The sequence below is a fragment of the Sporobolomyces salmoneus genome (assembly GCF_050403485.1).
Source record: "Sporobolomyces salmoneus JCM6883 DNA, S_salmoneus_JCM6883_v1_ctg4, whole genome shotgun sequence".
Classification (NCBI taxonomy): Eukaryota; Fungi; Basidiomycota; class Microbotryomycetes; order Sporidiobolales; family Sporidiobolaceae; genus Sporobolomyces; species Sporobolomyces salmoneus.
In genome coordinates this window covers 306,851-320,804 of record NW_027481159.1, presented here as the reverse complement: position 1 = coordinate 320,804, position 13,954 = coordinate 306,851, and the positions used below count along the sequence as shown (strand labels likewise).

Genomic DNA, 13,954 nt, shown 5'->3' with positions numbered 1-13,954 from the left:
CTTCCTCGCAAAACTTTCGTCGTTTCCTTCGCAACCCGTCACTCTCTTCATCATTTCGTTCTGCAAGCTTCGCTGGTCGTCGTCTCGCCTCTTCCATTCTATCGCACTATCCTTTTCGTATAAATCCCCTCTAGACCCGATAGATCTCTAAAAATGCCCTTCTCCGTATTTATCTGTAGCTAGCATGTCTTCCTTTTCACGACTTACCTCATTCTTACGCATCAGTGTCATCGCCCTCTTCCCTTTCTTTCCTTTCTTTCCAGCAGTAGGACTTTCTCTTCTTGTTCTCGTCGTTATGGACACTTGCTTGAGCCTTGATCAAATAGATTTTATCATTCCCTCATCCCGATCTGTCTTGAGCGCTTGCCGAGTCGTTCCTCGTCGTCTCGATCGCCATTCGAGCCGTCTTACAGACTCATCACAGCAGAGGAAGTCCGAAGAAGCCGATCGAGAGTTGAGCGAGATCCGAAACTCGACGCGAAGCGCAATTCTCTTCACCTCGACCCTCATCGCCTCCCAGCGCCTCATCCACGAAAGACTCTAGCATTCACATACCGCTCAACGCTCAGCACAAGTCTACCGCTCGAACAACGTCATACTCGATTTGAACCTTTCTAGATCTAATTAGCCTCTACAAGTGAGTCTACTCCCCCATTCGACCTCGGAGGGCTACTAGGAACGCTTTGAAGGCTATAAGGTATGCTCCTGGGTCCAAAAGGCGGCCCGTCCCGAGGGAGGGAGCAAGGAACAAAGCCGAGATGGAGCTGCACCTCTCTAGGAAGCGGCGGACGAGGTGGACGGCCAGCAGCGACGAATGAAGGTCGTCTTAAGTATTCGTCGTGCAGAGTGTATCATCGGAGTAACAGGGAAACCCGTGATATTCGAGTTTCCAAGGCGAAGATTCCTCGTCGTCCTTGTGTTTCGTTCTCGCCACAGGCAGCAAAGACAAACGAGACCTCATGAACAGCGAAGCTGACCTCGAGCGACTCGCCATCGACAGTGCTCGCGAATCCCATCAACCTACCAAAGTGGCTCGCGGAAAACTCGCATCTTTTGGCTCCTCCCGTCAACAACAAATGCATGTAGGTGCTCAATCCCCCTTCAGCAAAGAATGGACCTGATCCGTGCGTTGTGTCGACAGCTACGATGGAGGTGACTTTACTGTCATGCTCGTTGGAGGACCGAACTCTCGCAACGGCAAGTTTTCCTTCTACTCTCTCTCACTCAGAACCAGCCCTCAAACTTACTTTGCATTCTTCGCTTACTTGTGATCGTCAGACTACCACATCAACGAAACCGAAGAATGGTTCTATCAATACAAAGGACACATGACCTTGAAAGTCGTCGATGGCGTGAATCGCTCGGAAGAAAGAGTCAAGACGAAGGAAGGCTTGGAAGCGATCAAAGTCGAAGGTGGAGAGTTCCGCGAGATCACGATCGGAGAAGGAGAGATGTTCCTCCTTCCGGGTAAGTTGAAAGACCTTAGCTCGAGATCCGTCGAGGCGAAACAGTGAATATAGCGGCTGACCTGAGTCGGTTCGTCTGCACAGGAAACACTCCTCATAACCCTTGCCGCTACGCTGATACAGTCGGAATTGTGATTGAGCGAGTTCGACCGAAGAGCGCAGTTGGTGAGTTGTTCCTCCTTGCTCTCCCCTCGCTGCAACTGACCATCCTCCTTCTTCATGCGTTGTGTAGACCGTCTTAGATGGTACTGTCAATCCTCTTCGCACTCGTCTCCAGTCATCATCCGCGAGGTCTCGTTCCTCTGCGAAGATCTAGGCACTCAGCTCAAACCGTTGATTCAGGCAAGTCGGAGGATCCCTTTCTTTCAATCTCGCACGCACCGATTGAATCTGACTCGTTCTGCTCTCGTGGAACAGGAATGGATGTCGAAGGAAGAACTGAGAAAATGTCCCGAGTGCGCTCAAGTTGCAGAAGCGAAATAGACACAATGACATAACATGTTCAATAACAAATCTATCATTGACGAGATAATACAGTGATACTTTCGAGCACTCCCCCGTTGCCCCAACGAATGAATAACGAAGAGAATTTTCGCCTTTTCTCCCTTTCCACCATCACCAATCATGACTCGCGCAACCCCGCTCCTCAAAGACGATGTCCATCTCGCGACAATATTCCTTCAGCTGACAAAGACCAGATTCTCGGTACCTCCCACCCCTGAGCGTGATCTTCCTAAGTCCCGGCTTGAACCCCATCAATCCCTCCATACACAAAACCGGCTCCATTCCTCCTCGTTTCGATTCGTCACTAAGCTCCTTGAGCGTTTCGTACTTCTTCGAGTTCAAGAATATCCTCCTCGCTTCGATGTAGGAGCGATTTCTGTCCGGTCGACGGAGTAAAGCGAAAGTGAAGCGTTCGAGATGGGGGAAATGCAACGGCATTGATTCGATGACCGCAGGGTTTTCGCATGAGATGTAGAGGGAAGTGACGCGAATCGGAGCCCAGTAAACTGAGTGAAGTTGGAAAGGGAGGACGTTCGGAGGGAGATAGAATTTGAGCGTTCGAAGGGATTCGGCTTCTGTCGTGGAGGAGAGGAGCCAAGACAGTTGAGAGAAGGAGAGGAAGGATGGGGTGAAGAGGGACAAGGAAGAGAGCTTGAAAGTCGGAGGAGGGATTCCAACGAGAGAAGTTTTCGACGATTTGATGTTGCGGAGTTCGAGGTGTTTGAGCTGAGGCACAGTCTGCAGAATCTGACCGATTGTTGTCAAGTTGAATCCGTTGGAATCGTCGTTGTCGAGATAGCGTCGACCGATGATTGAGAGGTTTGTAAGTTGCGAAACATTCGAAAGGAGTCCAATTTGACGGCGTCGCAGGGAGGAGAATGCCGGTTCCTCGATTCGCAGACAGACGAGGTGTGGGTGTATACGACACAGCTCTACGAGCTCGTCCTCCGTTACTCGATCCTCCCACTCCAGAACCTTCGAACGACCTCCGACTTTCGTAATTTTCTGCCTCGTTCTCTTCCCCTTCGCGATTGTGAGATATTTCCCTTCGATCCGTGGTGACTTCGGATTCTTCTTGAGGTACTGCTGGACAGCAGTCGAACTACGAAAGACGAGGTCGCGAGATAGGTAGTTTCGGATGAGAGTGGAGAAACGTTTCGAGACGGTTGCGAGGTCCGAGGGCGTGTCGAGATAGCATATGATGCGCTTCAACACCTCTTCAGGGAGTTTCTCTAGTATCGACATTGAGGTTGAAGATCGAGAGAGAGCCGAACAAACTCTCTCATCTCGACTCTTCTCGACTGATTCACCGACTTCGATGATACACAGATCTACTTGAATGTATAAGGGGAACAGCAAGGAATGGAGGATCTATTTGGTCCTCATCGTCCTGAGGATCCTGATCGGTTTCACTTCTCGTTCAACAATTCACCCCGACGAACACTTCCAAAACCCAGAGATCGCCGTCGGCTTCGTCTTTGACTACGGTAATAGTGGAGGAGCGCTAGTCGAAACGTGGGAATGGCAGGGAACGGCGCCTTGTCGGAGTATCGCACCTCTCTGGATTTCTTCGGGAGCTGCTTTCTCGCTCGTCAAGGCTCTAATCGGTCATAGTGAGTACCGAGTAAGTTACTGAAACTGTACTGTTAGCTGACAGCATCCTTCAGACCCCTCGGCAGAGACTCTTTTCTTTGCTCAACGAGCTGCAACGCTTTTCCTCTCTTTCATTATCGGTGCGCTCGTCGTTTGATTCCTCTTTGAGACATGGATGCTGATCTACTATGCGCTGCAGATCTCTGCGTCTACAGGGCTTCGAGGTCGATACTCTCGCTACTCCTCTTCGCGTCCGCACCAGTCACTTTGACTTTTCTCGTTCGACCATTCTCAAACTCGATCGAAACGGTCGTCCTCGCCATCGCTCTCTACCTGACGGCGCAAGTACTGAGTCAGAAGACGAGGAATCTGATACCGCTCGGCGCAGTGCTCGCCTTCGGTATTTGGACAAGAATCACTTTTATCGCTTTTTCGGTTCTACTCGTGATGGCCGTTATCTGGTTTTTCGCTCGACAGTCCAGCCTGTGAGTCTCTGAGCAAGAAATATATAAACATAATGTCCCCAGACCAACTGACCCTGACTTTTGGTCGCCAGATCTGGCTTGATCAAACGAGGCTCTCCCGCAATCGTCTCTTTCTTCCTTACGGCCTACCTTCTCTCCGCTTTCGACACGCTCTACTTCCGACCCGAATCAAACCTCTTCGGAATAGTCTCACATCCATCTCTACTCATCGTCACTCCACTCAATCTCCTCAAATACAACCTATCATCCTCGAATCTCGCCGAACATGGCCTACATCCGAGATATTTGCACGCTCTCGTTAACTTGCCGATGCTTTTCGGCGTTGGAATATTAGTCGTCGTCAACGCTATTCGGCTGGAGTGGAGGAAGCGAAAGAAGCCGAAGGAGAAGAATCGAAAATCCGGAATTTGGAATCGAAGTGAGACGCTTGGAATTCCTCCCAGGCGAAACCGAGTGCTAACGATAGAGACTTCTCGTACAGCTCTCATCGGTTCGCTCCTAGTTCCAGTCGCACTACTCTCGATTCAACCTCATCAAGAACCTCGATTCCTCGTCCCTCTGATCGTTCCCCTCGTCCTCCTCGCTTCCGAATCGTCCTTTTTCGTATCCTTGAAACACTCGAGACAAAGCCGTCGTGTATTCTGGGTATGTCTCAACGCCGCACCTTTGCTTGCCAACTTTGCTCGACTAACGAACCTCTCTCGAGTTCCAGTCACTCTGGATCGTCCATTCCCTGTTTTTCACTTTATTCTTCGGCTACCTACATCAAGGAGGACTCGTACCTACTCTATTACAGCTAAATCGAGGGCTTGGAAACGATCAATCGACGCTTTTCGGAGGAAACCTCGAAAAGGTCGAATTGGTGTTCTGGAAAACGTTCATGCCGCCGAGGCATTTGTTGCTACCGCTCGCTGAGCATCAAGGTACGCTTGATGGATGATATCATGGGATCGTAGAACGATTGACTGACTATACCGACCACAGCAGGTCAAGCAAAGCTCCGGAAGATTTCGATTACCGATCTCGGAGGAACGTCTCTACCGGATCTATACTCGACGCTGAGCTCGACACTCGATATAACTGGAGGCTCCGAATCGCCAGGCTTGACTTCAAAGCCGATTTCGAAAACTTTCCTCGTCGCTCCTTCTTACGTTTTCGACCCTTCGCTGCTCGACTCTTTCTCTCTGTTTTCACGAGGATCAAGTGATAGGAGACTCTGCGCCGAGGAGATCACGGAGGTTGGAGGCGGAAAGCTCAGTAACTCGATACATTTGGATACGGACAGGTTTGGCGAGATGGTGGATGGTTATCGAAAGTTGGGCTGGAACGGTTTGCGTATGGGTCTCTGGGAAATTAGCGATTGTTGAATGTATCACGGGCAGCTCCTGTACGCCATGATCCGTCTGCACGGTCTGCACGAGGAAGAAAAAGCTAGGATCGTTTCTCACCGACGAATCACGATTCACGAAAGCCTTTTGCGCTTGACGTGTTCGAGCATCATTGATCACGGTGACATCGAGTGGGGTAAAAAACTGGCAAGAAAAACCCAAACCGATGACGACGATAATTTTCGAAAATGGTGATTCTCCAAAGTCGTGCTGTCGCTCTCCTTTCTTCCTTACTTCCGCACTTCCATACCCGCTTAGACTTGTGAGTCCAACCACTCTTCACTCCCTCACACTCATCCCAGATGACCTTAGCATTTAATTCTCGCCTCGCTTTACTTCGCCGAGTTAGACCTTTTTCAATACCCTACTTTCTCACCCAACTCAAACCTCAACTTATAAATCATGTCCACCATCTCTCAATACGAAGCTCACGCCGGAGCCGGAGACGTCGGAGAGGGATACAAGGCCCCTCAAGGTGGAGAACGTTACGAGGAGGGAAAAGACAACTCTCACCAAGCCCTCGACTCGACTGATGAGCGATCGATTGCCAACAAGGTTAGTACTCTCTCTTCCTCCCTCCCATCCATCTCCACTCTTCGTTGTGTGCGAGTTGTGATGACGTAGAAGGAGAAAACTGATTGATCGATTTTGTTAAATTGCTGCTATAGCTCGCTGCTGCTGCCAAGGCTGAGAAGGAGGAGAAGAAGGCAGAGAACGAACCTGGACCTCTCCCTACCCAAGCTGCTCGAGACAACGGTAACGAGCCTTCCCGAGGCGCCAAGATTGACGAACAAGTGAGTCTCCCCTCTGTCTCCCCTCCTATGCTCGCGAGTGCGGTACTGATTGTTGTGAGCGTGTTCAGATCGAACTTGAGGAACAAGCTGAACTTGAACGCAAGGGAAAGGCATAAACGGGTCTTTCGGGCATTAGTTTCATTTGTATAGAAAAAACAAACTTAATACGCAACCTGCAGTACATACGTCGTTCAAACCTACCTTGCTATTGCTCCTGTAGCCGTTTGAGAGCTGAGCAGAAGAGAGAGAAGTCCACTGAAACTCCTGCGATCGGATCGTCACGAGTCGCACGAGAATTATACGAGCTCCTTCTTCTCTTCACCTTTTCACTCAACATGTCCGATTCTGCAGTGTTCGAGCTCGTGAGTCATCCACCATGCACCGTGTACCGCTTACGCGTGTATAGCTGAACTCTCATACTCGACTGCTTCCCTCTCCTCCGTTCTGCGCGTTCACTCGGTCCCTCGCGTCACTTTCTCGTCCTCCCTTACGCGGTCGTGTAGGTCTGCGGCGCTCAATCGTACGATTGGGGTAAACTCGGAAAGGTGAGTGTTCTCCTCACTTACAACGAGAGGAAGACCGCTAAATTTGAATCAATCAACTCCCACTTAACAGGACGGCTCCAAAGTCTCTCATTTCGCACAAGGTCTACCCAAGTTTGAGTACGATGCGGAGAAACCTTACGCTGAAGTGCGTCTCTCCCATCCTGACGAAAGAAGAGTCGTTCTAAGCGCCTCTCCCTCGAAACCTCGCAGCTCTGGATGGGTACCCACCCTTCCTGTCCCTCCACCCTCCTCAAATCCGGCCAAGATCTCAAGAAATACCTATCCGAACACCCTGAGTTATTGGGTGAGAAAGTAGTGGACAAGTTTGGACAAGATTTACCATTCTTGTTCAAAGTGTTGGCGATTAGGAAAGCTTTGAGTATTCAGGCTCATCCGGATAAGGAATTGGCGAAGAGGTTACATGAAGAGAAGCCGGATGTTTATAAAGGTGAATACTCGCTTGAAGGTCAGTTCTCCGCGAGAGTTTAGAACTGATTTCTTCCGCTCGATTCACTGCAGATCCTAACCACAAAGTACGTACTCGAGATAATGAGAGTAGGAGACAAGGAGCCTGCTGCTGACTCGACCCTTTCGCAAACAGCCCGAAATGGCGGTCGCTTTGACCGATTTCTCCGGATTCTGTGGTTTCCGACCCCCCTCTCAAATCGCCTCTTTCCTCTCTTCCGTTCCCGAGTTCTCTACCGTCATCGGTTCCTCCGCCTCTTCGTCCTTCACCTCAAAATTCTCCTCGTCATCGTCTCCCTCAGAAGAGGACAAAAAACAAGGACTCCAAGAAATGTTCTCCGCCTTGATGAAGGCCGACGACGAACTCGTCAAATCTCAAGTCGAGAAACTCCTCTCTCGACTATCCGGAGGAGTAGAGGGAATCGAGAAAGAAGAGAAGGAATTGATCGAAACGTTGAACAAGGATTTCCCTGGAGATGTTGGAATTTTTTGTACTTTTGTACTCAATATCGTTAGGTTGAAACCTGGAGAAGCCGTCTTCTTGAAGGCGAATGAACCTCATGCTTACTTGGATGGAGGTGAGTTGCTTTCCTTTGTTCTCCTTTTCGAGTTTCTCGCAACTTTCTCTGCTGTGCGTATTGACGAAAACTAAGAACACTTGAGCTAACGTCACTTACACTCATGCTTAGACATCATGGAGTGTATGGCTACATCTGGTAAGCTCTGCTTCCGACTCCGTCGTCACATAAAATTTCAAAACACTGACTCTTGATTCACATTTCTCTCTCGAATAGATAACGTCGTTCGAGCTGGACTCACGCCAAAACTTCGAGACGTCCCAACCTTGACGACCATGTTAACCTACACGTCCTCTCCTCCATCCGAACAAATTCTTCCTCCCGTCTCTTTCCGTTCGACGAAACACACTACTCTCTACGACCCTCCCATCGACGAATTCTCCGTACTCCTCACCGTCCTGAAGGAAGGAGAATCGGAGAAATTCGAAGGGATCGAAGGACCGAGTATCCTGATTTTCACTGAATTAGACGGAGGGAAAGGACAAGCTCGATTAGGAGACGAAAAGATCGAGAGAGAAGGACAGGTCTTCTTCGTTGGAGCTGGAAAGGAGATTACGATCGAGGCGAAGAAGGGTAGAGTCGTAGCTTATAGGGCGTTCGTAGAGGCTTCGTCGGAGGAGAAGTGAGATGAGGACGAGGAGGTCTTAGGGATCGCAAAGTTGTAGCTTTGAATATATTCTTATTCGTTGTAGTCATCACTTACACCAGCTTGACATATCCTTCCACCTGAGGTTCGCCTTCGACTTGACTTGAGGAGACGGTTTCGCGGAGAGTCTTCATCGCGAGATTGAACTCTTGCCCGCGAGAGCCTCCTTTGGCCCTCCACGATGCCGAGCGCATGTCCTCGTCTTCTCTCCCTCTTTCGTCATCGACGCGCTTGATTAAGGACCGCCGCAAAGCGAGGGAACTCGAACGCAGGGCTCGATTTTTTTCAGTTACGTCCTCTCTAATTGATTCCGCAATCGTTCTATCTCCGCATATGCCGCTTTCAACTTGTTCCGCTGTTCCTCCAATTTGAGTCGTACCCGCTCGGACAACGCGTCGACTTGAGCGTGCATCGAAGAGAGTTCTTGCGAAAGCGATTCGGCTTCAGATTCAGAAGCTTCGAGGAGCTGCGAAAGTCTGAATCGCAAGAGGAAACGCGATGACAGAGGAGGTCAGCTTGGAAGTAAGAGCTTGATCACACGGGAGAGAGAAGACTTACCGATACCGATCAGCTTCGAGTCGTTCGATGTAAGCTCGTTGCGCTTCTTCCCGCTCGACACCGTCAGACGATCTCGGTTTGTCAAGCTACGTAGGGGAGAGTACTCAAGATACTGTCAGCAGTGCACATGGGCAGTGATGAGTAGCTGCGAACAGTCCCCACCTTTCCAACGAGTCTTTCGAGACTTTCCTTTTCCTTTGTCGCTACCTCTAGTTGCTTTCGGACAGCTGTGAGGTCAGCTTCAAGCTCTCGAATATGCTGCAAAAGTCGCGCTCTGAACATCCCAAGGCAGTGATCAGCGAAACTGAATCTTCGCATCGATATTGTACGAGGTCAACTCACGATTGATCATCTCCGTTCCCTCGAAGAGCCGACCCATCTTCCGGCTCGACACTGCTACCTTCCGACTCGGGACCTCCGGACAACATCCGAATCTATGCCAAGAAAGCTATCTCCAGTCAACTTCACTTTCTTACGCGTTGAAGAGAAAACGGCTTACCTTTCTCTCCATTTCCCGGATTTCCTCCTCTAACCTCAGAGTATTTCCCATTTCTTCGATCGTCTGATCACCAGCGGGCAATTCTGACGATCGACGAGAACGAGAATGCGCAGCGGCGGCTTGCACAGCGGGAAGATCGAGAATTGACGGAGAGATGGTGCTTTTTCTTCGACCTGACGCGACGGTTCCAGATGTTGTTGTACTTGAAGACAGTACAGGAGCGGGATCGACGGATTGTATCGGAGTCGCAGAGAGGAACAAAAGCTTGTCGAGGGAAGAGTAGAGTTGGCTCATTTCGCTTCGTCGAAGTCGGAGTTCAGCTTCGAGTTGCGCGACCTGTGACGACCCTCCCTTTCGACGTTACATGAGGTGTTACGTTGATAGAGAGTTGGTAACTCACCTCGATATCGCGATTTTCATTCATCGCGCTCATTTCTGCCTTTAATCGATTTGTGTCTTCTACGAGATCAGCCACGATACTCTCCTTTGTAGTAGTTTCCGATATTGAAGACGATTTGGTCCGCCAGGATTCCGCCGAAGGTGGGTTTGGTGAGCGTGAACGACCGCTTCGAACGGAACGCTGTAAGTCTGTAAGGCGAGAGATGAAACAGTCATGAGCAAGATTCAAAACGACTGTTCCAACGCCTGACTTACCTTTCGAAGCCACCATTCTCGTCTCGTCTCGTTCCGTCGCGCCATTAAGCTTCTTCCCATCGTTCGCAGACGTCGCTTCCCTCAGTTTCTCCTCGACTTCTTCCCTCCTCGTTCTCTCTTCTCTCCATCTCCCTTCCCAGACCTGGCACAACGCTCTCAGTCCAGCTCGTTCTTCCTCGACTTTCCCGAGCTGTTGGACAGAGTGATGTTTCTGAGAGAGGAGGGACGATTCGGCAAGAAATAAGCGATCCGAGAGCGAGGAGGCGTGGGAACTGAAATGCGATAGAGAGGTACGGAGCGTTTGGATCTACTACAATAATATGGTATGTCATCGTTTACTCTATCACACTACAGCTGATTCGCACCGGGAAGGCGAAGGAGAATCGAGCGAGCAGTGTAGGGAAAAGCCGACTGACCTTTTGTTGAGCCTGTTCTAGTTGAACCTGCTGCTTTCTCTCCCGTTCATACGTCCCGTCGACTGAAGACTTGAGCGCGAGGAGGGTCTTGACGAGGTGTTGATCTGCCGAGAAGGATTCTGCGAGATTTTCAACAGAGGCTGTAGGGTTGTATTGCCGTATCCAGAGAGCTATCAATTGCGCTTCATTGCTTGTGGTCATGAGTCGGTTGGTGAGAGATTCAGAGGGAGAGACGTTCGCGCGCGGTCATCACTCAACTTTGGAGAAAGTGGACTCAGAGATCTCCTCCCTGACAGACAGCCCAACAGAATACGAGGTTATTGCAGTGATGTAGCGAGGTTCGTTCGGTTAAAGGTGCTACCGGGAGAGGTGAAACGGACTAACGAATCAGATTCGTCGAGAGCGAAGAACTAGGCGGAGGTCGAGTTTTCCTCTACCGCTGAAATTTTGGCAAAAACAAACAAATCGACAGAGCGAAAAAAACTGAACGACTCGACTCGTAACGCGAACTACTCTTGATTCTCTTCTCTTCACTTCACTTCACAACTTTTCGCCACTTTCAACTCGACTTCTTTTCGAGTCTCCTCTTCGCTCTCACTCTCACCCCCAACTCACAAACTCTCAAACTCAATACAATGTCTGGACGTGGAAAAGGAGGAAAAGGACTCGGAAAGGGAGGAGCCAAGCGTCACCGAAAAATCGTGAGCTTCGAAACTGCGAACTCTTCGCACTTAACACTTGACTGACTCTGTTCTGCGACCACTCAGTTGCGTGACAACATTCAAGGTATTACGAAACCCGCGATCCGTCGTCTCGCTCGTCGTGGAGGAGTCAAACGTATCTCTGGTTTAATTTACGAAGAAACTCGCGGTGTACTCAAGATCTTCCTCGAGAGTGAGTTCATCTTTGCTCTCTTCTGTCTCTTTGAGCGCGTCACTGACTCGTTCGTCGTGCGGCAGACATCATCCGTGACTCTGTTACCTACACTGAACACGCGAAACGCAAGACTGTTACTTCTCTCGATGTCGTCTACGCTCTCAAACGTGCCGGCAAGACCTGTGAGTCGTCTATGGAATGATGAGGTTCGAAAACTCAACTGACTTCGTTCATCCTGTCCGTCACAGTGTACGGTTTCGGAAACTAGATTTTCGTCGTCGTTTTCTCCTCTCTTCGCTTTTCTCTCTCGAGGCACTTTGTTCTCCCCCTTCGTTACTTGTAGCTCTCTCACCACTGTTGATACTACCTACCCTTTGCACTCCTCTTCTGGAAACGAGATACTTCTCTCCTCTCTTTCAACTTCGATTCATTTCGGACTCGGAAAGAGACCGCTCGAGACAGCGAGACAGCGAGACAGCGACCTCTCTGCACGACACGAACGGCAAACATCGATGACTTGCAACTGTGGCATTTTCGAAGAAACAAAACAACAAAAAAGCTCGACGACTATTCCTCATCACTCTCGACGACCATCCTTCTCCTAACACCTTGACTCGCAGCTGCTTCTTCCCCTTCGTTCTCGTCCGTACTCGCACTGTATTCCCGTTGTTTGCGAGACGAGCGATCTTTGCGTCTTCGTTCGAGGGCTTCGTCCGCCGCATCGAGTTCTCCTTCGCCTTGATCCGATACTTGCATGTCGCTGAACGAGCGATCGGAACGTCAGCAACCGATCCATAGAGAGAGAGGTTGGAGTAGAACTCACTCGTCGCTGTTCGCAAGGAAACCATCATCATCCTCTTCGCTGTACGCATCTTTCGCTCTCCCTCTCTTCGGTTGACTCCTCCTATCCGCGTATCCAACTCCCTCTCCCTCGTCTTCGTCTTCGCTGAAATCCAACCCTTCCAACGTCGTCGCCTTCTTCCCCTTCCTTCCACCAGATCTCGATCCTTTCCCCGCAGCTTTCTGCGCCTCTTTCTTCGCTTTACGTTGTTTCTCGACTTCGAGTTTCTCCCTCTCGATCTTTTGCAACTCTGGATCTGCCTCGGCCATGAACGTCTTGATTCCTCTTCCTTTCTGACCGTATCGAGCCGCGACCGACCCGGCTAACCTCTTGTGAGTTTGGGAAGTGAGAGTAGAAGGTCGGAACGTCATCGTTCCTTCGACCGAGGCTTGCGATTCGAATAGTTTGTTGTATTCGTGTCGAGCGGTCAGGTAGGTTAGACCGTGACCTCGGTTCGCGTCGAATGTCGTAGGAGTGAGACCGATCGGGTTCGTTGAGGGAGCGACGGGGTTTTGGGCTCGAGAAATATTCGCAGAGTGATCGAGAGCGAGGGAGATGTCGAATAACTCGGAACCGACTTGGAGGGAGAGAGAACCGTCCGACCATCGAACGATACGTGCGTTTGATTGTTTGACCTGATTGACGAGCGAATCAGTCAACTACCGCATTTCTTTTTGGAATGGAGTGACTGATTGACTCACGAATTGACCTAGTTCATCCTTGGTCCATCTCCATCTAATCACGTTCTCATCCGGTAAATGACTCTTACTCCTTCCAACTTTCGGTTTCACCTCTTCTCCTCCCTGACTCTGACTCTGACTTTGACTAGCTTCCTGACTCGCCGTCTCTTCCGGTGGTACATCCTGTTCCTCGTTTTCCGGTTTCCATTGATCCCGATTCCAAGCCGGAGTTTCCAATCTCAAGAAATTCGGTAATTTCGCATGCCAAACTTTTCCTCCTGCCGGTACCGAATAATTCACTAGCGGTACTTGAGCGATGATTTCTTGGTGAGTTTCGGTAACCCTCTGAAGACCATCTCCTGATTCGGCGCCCGAATCGAGACGTTCTTCTTCGTCGTATTCCATTAGTTTGCGATGTGCTCGTTCTTCCGGAGTTAAACCATCGTCTTCTTCTTCCTCTGATTGTGCCGGTTTCGTGAATGGTGGGGGAGTAGGTAATTTGAGATCTGTTCCATCTTTCATGAGACTGCAACGAGAGGGAAGAGAGTCAGTTGAGGTAAAGAATGAGAAAGAGTGCAAATGAAACTCAACTCGTCTTCATCGTCATCATCTCCATCTCCAAACAAATCATCTCCCTCTACCTCTTCCTCCTCCTGATCATCTCCCTTCTCCTGTTGCTCCTCCTGTTGTTGTTGTTCTTGTTGATGCATCATGAATTTCGGCGGAGGAACTGGTAACTGTTCGATATCCGTACTACCCGGTACTGGAGCTGCTCCTTCTAGTTGACCCGTAGCTCCATGAGGGTACAATTCGGGTGCTTGCGCGGCAGAATCGTCCGGGTTCACGGGAGGGAACAAGTCGTTCTCGAGCGTTTTGGGTTGGACGGGATTGATCTGGTCTTCGTTGACGCCTTCGTCGAATCCGGTGTCGACTACTGGATCCATTCTGGGCGGATATAGGGTGGAA

At 50.1% G+C, this 13,954-nt stretch overlaps 8 protein-coding genes across 8 annotated transcripts; 5 read left to right on the top strand and 3 right to left on the bottom strand.

Annotated features, from left to right (window-relative positions):
- Window positions 1–814: 814 nt before the first annotated feature.
- BNA1 (3-hydroxyanthranilate 3,4-dioxygenase) lies at window positions 815–1,949 on the top strand (the record flags this gene model as incomplete). The annotated part of the gene is made up of 7 exons (XM_076629179.1): window positions 815–848; window positions 1,001–1,082; window positions 1,142–1,197; window positions 1,279–1,467; window positions 1,551–1,631; window positions 1,699–1,808; window positions 1,884–1,949. The coding sequence occupies 7 exons, from the start codon at window positions 815–817 to the stop codon at window positions 1,947–1,949; spliced, it is 618 nt and encodes a 205-aa protein (XP_076490826.1).
- Window positions 1,950–2,081: 132 nt separating this feature from the next.
- JCM6883_001584 (uncharacterized protein) lies at window positions 2,082–3,215 on the bottom strand (the record flags this gene model as incomplete). The annotated part of the gene is made up of 1 exon (XM_076629178.1): window positions 2,082–3,215. The coding sequence occupies one exon, from the start codon at window positions 3,213–3,215 to the stop codon at window positions 2,082–2,084; it is 1,134 nt and encodes a 377-aa protein (XP_076490825.1).
- A 94-nt stretch (window positions 3,216–3,309) lies between these two features.
- On the top strand, window positions 3,310–5,446 carry SMP3 (glycosylphosphatidylinositol-alpha 1,2 mannosyltransferase; the record flags this gene model as incomplete). Its single annotated transcript, XM_076629177.1, has 8 exons — window positions 3,310–3,583; window positions 3,638–3,703; window positions 3,763–4,048; window positions 4,120–4,466; window positions 4,530–4,693; window positions 4,761–4,971; window positions 5,033–5,251; window positions 5,334–5,446. 8 exons carry the CDS (start codon window positions 3,310–3,312, stop codon window positions 5,444–5,446), a joined length of 1,680 nt encoding a protein of 559 aa, XP_076490824.1.
- A 392-nt stretch (window positions 5,447–5,838) lies between these two features.
- JCM6883_001582 (uncharacterized protein) lies at window positions 5,839–6,346 on the top strand (the record flags this gene model as incomplete). The annotated part of the gene is made up of 3 exons (XM_076629176.1): window positions 5,839–5,991; window positions 6,105–6,230; window positions 6,299–6,346. 3 exons carry the CDS (start codon window positions 5,839–5,841, stop codon window positions 6,344–6,346), a joined length of 327 nt encoding a protein of 108 aa, XP_076490823.1.
- Window positions 6,347–6,565: 219 nt separating this feature from the next.
- Window positions 6,566–8,444, top strand: PMI40 (mannose-6-phosphate isomerase PMI40; the record flags this gene model as incomplete). The annotated part of the gene is made up of 8 exons (XM_076629175.1): window positions 6,566–6,592; window positions 6,734–6,775; window positions 6,846–6,920; window positions 6,986–7,223; window positions 7,295–7,308; window positions 7,377–7,818; window positions 7,930–7,956; window positions 8,035–8,444. 8 exons carry the CDS (start codon window positions 6,566–6,568, stop codon window positions 8,442–8,444), a joined length of 1,275 nt encoding a protein of 424 aa, XP_076490822.1.
- A 309-nt stretch (window positions 8,445–8,753) lies between these two features.
- JCM6883_001580 (uncharacterized protein) lies at window positions 8,754–10,792 on the bottom strand (the record flags this gene model as incomplete). Its single annotated transcript, XM_076629174.1, has 8 exons — window positions 8,754–8,940; window positions 9,023–9,108; window positions 9,185–9,296; window positions 9,365–9,456; window positions 9,522–9,857; window positions 9,922–10,109; window positions 10,176–10,482; window positions 10,592–10,792. 8 exons carry the CDS (start codon window positions 10,790–10,792, stop codon window positions 8,754–8,756), a joined length of 1,509 nt encoding a protein of 502 aa, XP_076490821.1.
- Window positions 10,793–11,226: 434 nt separating this feature from the next.
- On the top strand, window positions 11,227–11,735 carry JCM6883_001579 (histone H4; the record flags this gene model as incomplete). The annotated part of the gene is made up of 4 exons (XM_076629173.1): window positions 11,227–11,292; window positions 11,359–11,485; window positions 11,551–11,649; window positions 11,716–11,735. 4 exons carry the CDS (start codon window positions 11,227–11,229, stop codon window positions 11,733–11,735), a joined length of 312 nt encoding a protein of 103 aa, XP_076490820.1.
- Window positions 11,736–12,034: 299 nt separating this feature from the next.
- Window positions 12,035–13,932, bottom strand: JCM6883_001578 (RNA polymerase-associated LEO1 family protein; the record flags this gene model as incomplete). Its single annotated transcript, XM_076629172.1, has 4 exons — window positions 12,035–12,227; window positions 12,291–12,943; window positions 13,010–13,514; window positions 13,580–13,932. The coding sequence occupies 4 exons, from the start codon at window positions 13,930–13,932 to the stop codon at window positions 12,035–12,037; spliced, it is 1,704 nt and encodes a 567-aa protein (XP_076490819.1).
- Between the last annotated feature and the right edge of the window lie 22 nt (window positions 13,933–13,954).